Raw genomic sequence first — 9379 nt, 5'->3', positions numbered from 1 at the left:
GCTCCGCCCAGGTGTGCAGGGGGGATGCGAGACTCCCAGAACATATCATCCCAAGTAGTAAGGGATTTTGTATACCAAGTTTTGTTCAAATCGGTCAAGCCGTTTTCGAGTGATCGCGGCACATACACACATACACACATACATACATAAATCCGATTTTTCTCATGTTTAGGGATAATGGTTGGCAAATAATTGACTGGCTTGGTCTTGCAAGCTACATGAAAAACATTCCTGATTTATTAAAAAAAATAAAAAACAAAAACTTCAGAGACAATTTCTTCTCTTTATTATATATGATAGCGTTTCATAGCAACACTCCAGCACATGTTTAGCGATGATGGTTGGCAGGTAAATTGACCTACTTGGTCTTGCAAGCTGTGATAAACATCATAGCTTTATAATCAACCAGACTGCTGTCATTCTTCCTCCTCTGCACTGCGCAATAATCAATAACAAATCCCGACTTCTGAAGGGCATTTTTCACAAACATTTCTTCAGATTGAAAGGTAGCAAACTTCTCTCCTCCAACCGTGTAATACGTTATATTTAATACTGAAACCAGTATCAGGTGGCCTCCAGGTTTCAGTAGCTTTGAGATTTTTTTCAGGTTCCTCATGTAATCATCTTCATCTTTGCAGATAGCCTCCAGAATATATAAACTGGTGACACAGTCGGCGAGAGGAAGCTCAACAGGATACGTTATAGCTTCATTTTCAAAGTCACAACCTACAATGTGACCGATGGCTGTCTTTAGTTGCTGATCCTTGTCCTGAATTTGGGTACTGAGGAACAAAAAATATGTAATAGGGTTTGTGTTTTTATGATCTTACAACATATCAGGACTGAAGTAGTACTTTTTGAACTGAAACTGTCCTACCACATGTATCTTGAAACCTCACTTATTTAACTATCTACTTTGTTCCTTTCACATCTAACGCTACTTAAAGCGGTTAAAAACTCTGACAAAATATTCAACAAAAATGTGTTTTCCTACTTTTTATAACCCATACAATTATCATATTTGCTTTTGTGCACAAGTATTATTATTCATTTATAAATTATAACTTCCCAAAGTTCAGTTTATTTACTTTGAAAGCTGCTGGTGCATTTTATTCATAACTGTTGTAATTCTGTTGTAAATGAAGCCATCAGTGATTTCTGACCTGTGTTTCACCCCAGGACTCATTAGCATAAGTTTCTGCACAGCCAGAGAATGTTTACTTAATTGCACCAAGTAAAGAATGTATACAGAAGATAAGCTAATCACCAGTTCGGATGCGGCAGCCCCTGCAGGAGAAAAAGTGAGCCCTGTGATGTAACCCTTTAAATGCTGTTTTACAAAAAAAAAAACATAGGCCTCGATTCATAAAGCATTCCCGCATTCGGAAATGCAAAAAAACGCTCACTTTACCGACCACACACCAAAATATGCATTCATAAAGGCTTTTTCCGCATGAAAAGCCGACATTTGCGAGCAGAGTGATCAATCACCGCCTTGCGCGGTGATTATCACAGCAACAGTAACAAATGTCAATTCATAAAGATTAGAGGTAGCGGTATGCGGACGGGTATTACCGCTACCTCTGATGTGGCGAGAAGCGTGCGGAATCCGTTGCAGTGAATGGGACAGACCTCCCAAGCAGCTGCAGAGAGAACACCGCACGGAGGGATTCCGCCTGCTTCCCCTGTTTCCGCACGTCTCCCGACAGCCTAACGCCTGCCTACAGCGGAGTATCTCCGCACGTATATCACAAGTAGCTAAATTTTTATGAATTACCACCCTGAAGGCGGAAATACCGACAGCGGTGTTTCCCCGCTCGACTTTCCCCGCTCGCAGGCAGTTTTATGAATCGAGGCCATTGTGTTAGTATATTATATGCTGTAAATAATCTTTTAGAGCAAAGAAGAAATACTGGGTTATATTCCACTTTAAATGAAAACCAGTATTGGACACGAAGATCCTTTATCTTATCCTACACTGCATTTACAAGAAGCCTCACCTCTTTCCCTCTAACTTGGTGGCATGGGCTGATGTGTGCTCCCAGCTATAAGCTCCGGTGCGAGCGTCCTTCCATTTGCTTGTCTCCATATTGCATTTCTCATTGAGCTTCAGTATAATTATGTCCTTGAAGCCATCACAAGCTGAATAGAGATGATGAATGAGGGAACTCATACTGACATCAATCAAAACATCTCCCTTTACGAAACCTGCGGGGATTGTTAAAAAGTCCTGTTAAGTGCATCTTCCTAGTTATGAAATTATTATACTAATGGTAATGTGCCTCCTCCATGTCCACACAGGTTTCCAAAATTAGCACCATTTTTTTTATATAAATAAGAACTACTCTTAGGGCTGGTTCTCACAATCGTTTTTGACTGCGGTTAACGCGGTTTTTCAGACGCTGCATTTTTTGGCATCTACCGCCATCCCATTCAAGTGAATGGAAGCGTTTAAGCTGAGTACACACGTACGATAACGATCGTTCGAAAACGAACGATAATGACAATCGGACCGATAATTGTGCGTTCCAAATTTTCCAACGATCGTTTTTTTGGACGATAACGACCGTTATCGTTCAATCCGACCGATCCAACCCGGCGGATTTTTTCGAAAGATAATCGTTCAATCGTTGCAGTGTGTGCAAAGATCGTCCGATAATGATTATCTGTGGAGTAGTACGCATGTTCTTATTGCCTGTCATAACGTCACTCCCGTTTGCGCACGCATTTTTTTTATCGTTCGTCGTTCAGTACTTTATACTTATATCGTTCACGTGTGTACACAATCGTTCATTACGAACGATCTTTTAGGTCTAATTTGAATATCGTGTAAACGTCACGAATCGTTCGTAACGAACGATCTTTATCGTACGTCTATACGAACCCTTAGAGCTGGCTTTTGCAGGCTTTCATGAGAGCCTGGCGCCGGTAGATCCCGGCATTGCGTCTCGTCTCGGTAAACGCCGGGAAACAATTGCAGAGACCCAAACTGCTCGCCTTGAAGTCTTCCCAAAAGCCTTCAAAAGCTAGTATCTAAATGCCTTCTCACCTTTTGGGCCAGTAGGGTTGCTTCTATGGGTACAGTCAAAAATGAAGGCAAAAAAAATGGCGCATGGTGCCGCCGATAAATATTTTAAAATGATATTTATCGTTCCTCTTATTCCCCCCCCCCCCCATGTCCCACTGTGTCCTCCGGTTACCGTCTTCTGCCCCTTTGTCCAGCCTCCAACCCTCGCATGTCCAGTGTTGTCTCCCGGTGATCTCCTCTAACCGTGCCCCCTTCTGCCCCTGGTTTGAAATATAATCCTACAATAATCCTACACGAGCAGATTTTAGGAGCAGCTAATGGATGTACCTGCACGCTGGAGGCTGTACTGATCCACCAATCATGCAGGGGGCGCCGCCCCAGAACCGCCAATCACTGCAACTCATTTCTCTGCTCCATCTCCTAATTGGATCCAATGCTCCCGCCTCCGAGACCAGCGCGTCCAATTAGGAGACGGAGCAGAGAAATGAGTAGCGGTGATTGACCGGTTCTGGGGCAGCGCCCCCTGCATGATTGGTGGATCAGCACAGCCTCCAGCGTGCAGGTACATCCATTAGCTGCTGGTAATATTTGCTTGTGTAGGATTATATTCCAGACCAGGGGCAGAGAATGTACACTGGGATGGGTGGGGTCTGGGGGGTCAGAGGAACCATAAATAACGTTTTAAAGTTACTGGCACTACATATCCTGAAAACGATAAATATCGTTTGGCCTGCGCCATAATTTCTGGATCCGATGCGTACGCCATAATGTAACCCTTGAAAACTGCAAGCATCGTTTACCATTGATTTGAATGGCAGCGCCATAATGATCCAGCGGAGCTGTGCGCCATTTTTACCTGCTCCGTGCTTCTACACCTATTGCAGTGTTTTGTGCTCTACTTCCTCTACTACAGAAAGAAAGTCATTGTATGACTCTGGGTCAGTTCCAGCAGGTCTCCATCAATACCTATCTCTGAATGTAATTATTAAAACTGAGGCACTGGTTACACACATTTGCAAACATGTGATAAGCCATTGAGATTCAGTGAAACTTCTGTATGACCCATGATTCCAACTGTAGTGTGGCAAAGCAGAACATGCATAACAATACATAAACATAGCAGATGAGCTGTTGACCATGACACTGGTGATAAGAGTGGGCTCTCCAGGTTGCAGAGTTTAAAGGATACCCGAAGTGACATGTGACATGATGAGATGGACATGTGTATGTACAGTGCCTAGCACACAAATAACTATGCTGTGTTCCTTTTTTTTCTTTCTCTGCCTGAAAGAGTTAAATATCAGGTATGTAAGTGGCTGACTCAGTCCTGACTCAGACAGGAAGTGACTACAGTGTGACCCTCACTGATAAGAAATTCCTCTTTCTTGCTCTCAGAAGCCATTTTTTGCTAGGAAAGTGTTTTATAGTTGGAATATCTTTTCAGTGAGGGTCACACTGTAGTCACTTCCTGTCTGAGTCAGGACTGAGTCAGCCACTTACATACCAGATATTTAACTTTTTCAGGCAGAGAAAGAAAAAAAGGAACATGGCATAGTTGTTTGTGTGCTAGGCACTGTACATACACATGTCTATCTCATTATGTCACATGTCAGTTCGGGTATCCTTTAAGTAGCTACGGGTCTTTATCAGAGCTCCCCACAAGGAATGGTGGGCCTAATCTAAGTTCCCGTGTCAATATGGACAAATGGGCAAAAAAAATGTGTGGGTTTTATCCACAGTAGAGCATATTATTTTAAAAGTATAATGGTTGAAAATTAAGAAAGAATTATTTTTTTCCATTATTTTATTACCATTAAACTACAGTTAGAATAATACACACACACCTTGTGTGTGTATTATAATAATAATAATACACATACACACCTTGTTTAACGGACATTCATCTGCAGATGAATGTCCGCTAAAATACAGCCGATTGCTGTGATAGGCTGACTGGGGAGGAAAGGAAAATTGTTAAAAAAAATAGGGTAATTAAAAAAATAATAATAATAATACAAATATATATATGTACAGTATATATATAAAAAAAAACATTGGGGGAGCGATCAGACCTCACCAACAGAAAGCTCTCTTGGTGGGGAGAAAAGGGGGGAGGGGGGGGGAATCACTTGTGTGCTGAGTTGTGTGGCCCTGCAGCGAGCCCTTACAGCTGCTGTGGCCCAATTTAAGAAAAATGGCCTGGTCTTTAGGGGGTTTAACACTGTACTCCTCCACTGGTTAATGGGCATTTGTTTACCTCTTCTCTCTCTGTACTGCTTGTCATGTGACAGCAGAAGGTCGGTAACTCTTTGTTCAGCAATATTAACATTAAGTACCATCAAATCAACCTACCCATAGCCATAGGTAAGGAGTGTGATGCTACCACAACAAATGGATTTAGAAAAAAGACCTTGCAAAAAGACCTTCAAACATACGCTCAAAACACAACTTTTCAGACAAGCCTAGAAGTTGCTGTAGGTCACAGTGGAGGGTCCCTGCCTTATCCGCTAACTCCTGTGACTCCCTGCCTAATGTCTCTAATGGCCAGTGCACACCAAAAAGCGCTAGGATAATCGCAAACGCTCAGTGCTTTTTGAAGTGATTTTTCCGAGCGATTCTAGGCATGTGCCTAGCGATCTTTGTAAGCATGCCTAGCGATTTTTGGAGCGTTTTGGTGTAGCGCTATTTATTTTTTTGTTACACTAAAGCTGGAACTGTACAACTTCTGTAACAAAACCGCTTGGAAAATCACTCTGATCTACCACTTTTCAGAGCGATTTTCCACTTACCTATACTTAACATTGAGGCTGAATCGCCTCAGAAAAGCACAGAAATGCTGCAGGACCCGCATTTTCATTTGGGAGAAAATCACATCGCTCTGCTGTGCACCATCCCATTCATATAGATTAGCCAAGCACTTTTCAAAACGCTGGCATTTTTAAAAGTGCTCAGAAGCGCTTTAGGTGTGCACCAGCCCTCACCCACTACCCTCTAGATTGTAAGCTTCCAAGGGCAAGAACTTCCACCTACTGTTTCTTATTCTGCTTTAATTTATAGACCAGTATCTGGGATGTCTCAAACCACATATCAGCTATGTACAGTATGTCTATTGCTGGATGTCCTGATTGTACAGAGTTTTGATCCTCTCAAAGTATTTACCCCTTGAGCACCAGAGCAATTTTCACCTTTCAGTACTCCTTCCATTCATTCGTCTATAACTTTATCATTACTTATCGCAATGAAATGAACTATATCTTGTTCTTTTCGCCACCAATTAGGCTTTCTTTAGGTGGGACATTATGCCAAGAATTATTTTCTTCTAAGTGTGTTTTAATGGGAAAATAGGAAAAAATGTGGAAAAAAATTATCCATCCCTAATTACAAGCCCATAGTTTATAAAGTAACAGTGTTGTACCCTCCTGACATAAATATTTAAAAAGTTTAGTCCCTAAGGTAACTATTTATGTATTTTTTTCATTGATTTATTTTTTTATTTTTTTTTTAATTACAAAAAAAAATAATTGGGGAGTGTGGGAGGTTATGAGTAAATTTTTAGTGTATAACTAATATATTTGTATATGAAAAATGCTTTAGGGTGTAGTTTTACTATTTGGCCACAAGATGGCCACAGTAAGTTTTTGTTTATGCGACCTGCAAGCGTACAGGAAGTACGCTTGCAGGAAGTTCAGGGAGGCTGGGAAACTTTTTTTTTCACAATGATTGCGCTGCTTCTCGTAGAAGCAGCTGATCATTGCGGGGGGCTTAGATCAACAAACGGGACAGGTTTTTCCCATTCATCTGCGGGGGCGCGCAGATGAGCGAGCTAAAGCGCGGACAGCGGTGGGAGCGGCGGGAGCGGCGTCAGGTGCGGATTTCTCCGTCCCTTGGTGTTAACAGGGTGGAAAGAGGGACGGAGAAATCCGCTGGGGGTAAAGTGGTTAAATTAAGTGATTATTATTTGGAGAAATAATCGGAAGATACAGTGGCCCTTATTCAATGCACATTTTCTCCTATGTTTTCTCCCAGGAGATCATTGTTTATCTCCTTTTTAAAATATGGTAACTGTCTAGCACTTAAAAAAGTACCAAAAAGTAGGTCAAAAAACTACTCTCAAAATTATTCTCAGTATTTTCTGGCTTGCTGTTAGCTTAAAGTGGACCCAAATTAAAAATACAAGATTTCAGAAATAAAATCTATTTTCTAAATTATAATAATAATAAATAGCAGCCTTTTTTCAGCTACATGATGACTGTAAGATCCTTAGAGGGTCTTGCAAGGTATGGCCCTTATTGTAGTCAAGCTGATCATTGTTTCAGTCAAAGATTATTTGCAGAGTTCTCTCTCAATACAGATTCTAGGAGGCCCGAATGTTGAATATATTAGGGAACATTACAGGGAACATTAATGGTCAGAATGCAGCATTATCTATTTGATGTGCAGACTGGCTGTCTAAGCCTGGGATGGCCAAGTCCAAACAATGACTTGTGTTCCTAAACAAAGGCTTCTAGGTATTCTAACAGCCCCCCTGAAATGACTTGAGATGCGGGTTTCTCCATAAGGGTTCAGACGGTACCTATGAGCCTGTTTTTGTTATGTTTCACCCTGACCCTTCCATACTCGTTTCCAAACACACTCTCTCTGCTCTAAGTGAATGCCCCTGGGAGGGAGAGCAAGACTTCTTGTCTCTCTGGGAAGGCCCTTCTTCTAAGCCCTCATCCCATTCTCCTCTCAGCATTCTCATCACAGGCGTATCACTTACATACCCCACTTGGCCATGGAAAAGTGAAAGTTGTTTGTACCCAAAACGACGGAACACTGCTAGGGGTCTTCTAGAAAACCACCTTTATACAATCAGCTCCGTCACATAGGTACTGCTGAAACCTTGTATTATGTGGCTTAGCTTGAAAATATAGGTTTGTGAGATTGTGTACTTGACACCATTCCTCTACCCATGTTTATTTGTTTGTGTAAGAGACACACACACACACACACACACACACACACACACCACACACACATACACCCCCCCACACACACACACATACCGCCCCCCCCCACACACACACACACACCACACACACACACACACACACACTCACACTCACACACACACACACACACACACACACATAGGGCCTGATTCACAAAGCGGTGATAACTCAGTTATCACGCCTAAAAGACTTTAGGCGTGATAACCTTTGCACTGCTGAGTTAGCACCGTTTTGTGCTCTTTATCGCACGCAAAGTCCAGCGCGCAAAGTTTTGCGCACGCAATCGCGCAACTCTGCGCGCAGCGCCCATAGGGTTTAATGGGCGCATAGCGCGCACTGCACCGTGCGCCGCGCGATTGCGCGCGCCAAACTTTGCACGTGGGAATTTCGCACGAGTTTCATTTTATCACGCCTAAACAGAGTTTAGGCGTGATAAAGGGCTTTTCACAGGCGTGCAAACACTTTGCACCGCTTTGTGAATCAGGCCCATACACACACACACACACACACGTACACCACACACACACACACACAACACACACTACACACACAACACACACTACACACACACACACACACACACACACACACACACACACACACACACACACACACACACACACACACACACTACACACACACTACACACACACCACACACACCACCACCACACACACACACACACATATATGCTGTTTTACTGTCTTTGCTGGTAAAGATTTTCTGTGAAAACCTGAGCAAAAGAATTAGGATATCCCCAGTACAAATTAAATGAATAACTAGTATACAATAGTAATGATTGCGTATTGAATATTTGCTGTGTTATACATACCTGAGCTGAACACGTAATGACAATTCACCATAGGAAATTTCAAAGTATCATCTCCAAACACCATGTCTGGCTTGTCCGAGAAATACTTGTCATGGAAAGATCGACAATCAAAGTCATGTTTATGGTAGAATTTCTTTGGTCCACAATCCATCTTCTATGGATCTTCTCCACTTCGGTTTCTCAGTTTTCACTCGACTTCTTTGACTTCAGTGTTCCCTTTATAGTCATACAGTGTCAGATAGATACACCTGTTTCTGCGTCATTCAATATTTTCCCAAGGATTTATGTTTTTACGCTCACAAGTCAGTCATGAGGTTTCAGATGACTGAGTCGTGATCCTGCTTCTTGTCAAATGAAAATGATTGATCCCTAACAAATGTACGCGAGTGTTGCATTGCACAGGTTGTAATAGATTGCTGTGGGGTAAATAAACTCAGGTATGGGAAAGTTTGAGTATAGTAATAATGCAAGTGAGTATAAATAGTCTATATCTCAATAACTGTATTCAGGAGAAGAGGTGGTGGAGGT

At 42.1% G+C, this 9379-nt stretch overlaps 1 protein-coding gene across 1 annotated transcript; it reads right to left on the bottom strand.

Moving 5' to 3' along the window:
• Positions 1–263: 263 nt before the first annotated feature.
• LOC137524167 (indolethylamine N-methyltransferase-like) lies at positions 264–9064 on the bottom strand. Its single transcript, XM_068243741.1, has 3 exons — positions 8852–9064; positions 2001–2208; positions 264–782 (listed from the first exon to the last, which is right to left on the bottom strand). Exons 1-3 carry the CDS (start codon positions 9000–9002, stop codon positions 359–361), a joined length of 783 nt encoding a protein of 260 aa, XP_068099842.1. The 5' UTR covers positions 9003–9064; the 3' UTR covers positions 264–358.
• Positions 9065–9379: the final 315 nt, after the last annotated feature.

The sequence above is a fragment of the Hyperolius riggenbachi genome, chromosome 7 (genome assembly GCF_040937935.1).
Source record: "Hyperolius riggenbachi isolate aHypRig1 chromosome 7, aHypRig1.pri, whole genome shotgun sequence".
In the NCBI taxonomy this organism is placed as follows: Eukaryota; Metazoa; Chordata; class Amphibia; order Anura; family Hyperoliidae; genus Hyperolius; species Hyperolius riggenbachi.
The sequence above is the reverse complement of the archived record's forward strand: the minus strand, read 5'-3'. Positions and strand labels throughout refer to the sequence as shown.

Coding starts and splice junctions, on each gene's coding strand:
- LOC137524167 (XM_068243741.1), bottom strand. CDS start 9,002: ATGGATTGTGGACCAAAGAAATTCTACCATAAACATGACTTTGATTGT. Junction 2,209..8,851: donor TCATTACGTGTTCAGCTCAG/GTATGTATAACA, acceptor CAATCCCCGCAG/GTTTCGTAAAGGGAGATGTT. Junction 783..2,000: donor ACCAAGTTAGAGGGAAAGAG/GTGAGGCTTCTT, acceptor TTTGTTCCTCAG/TACCCAAATTCAGGACAAGG.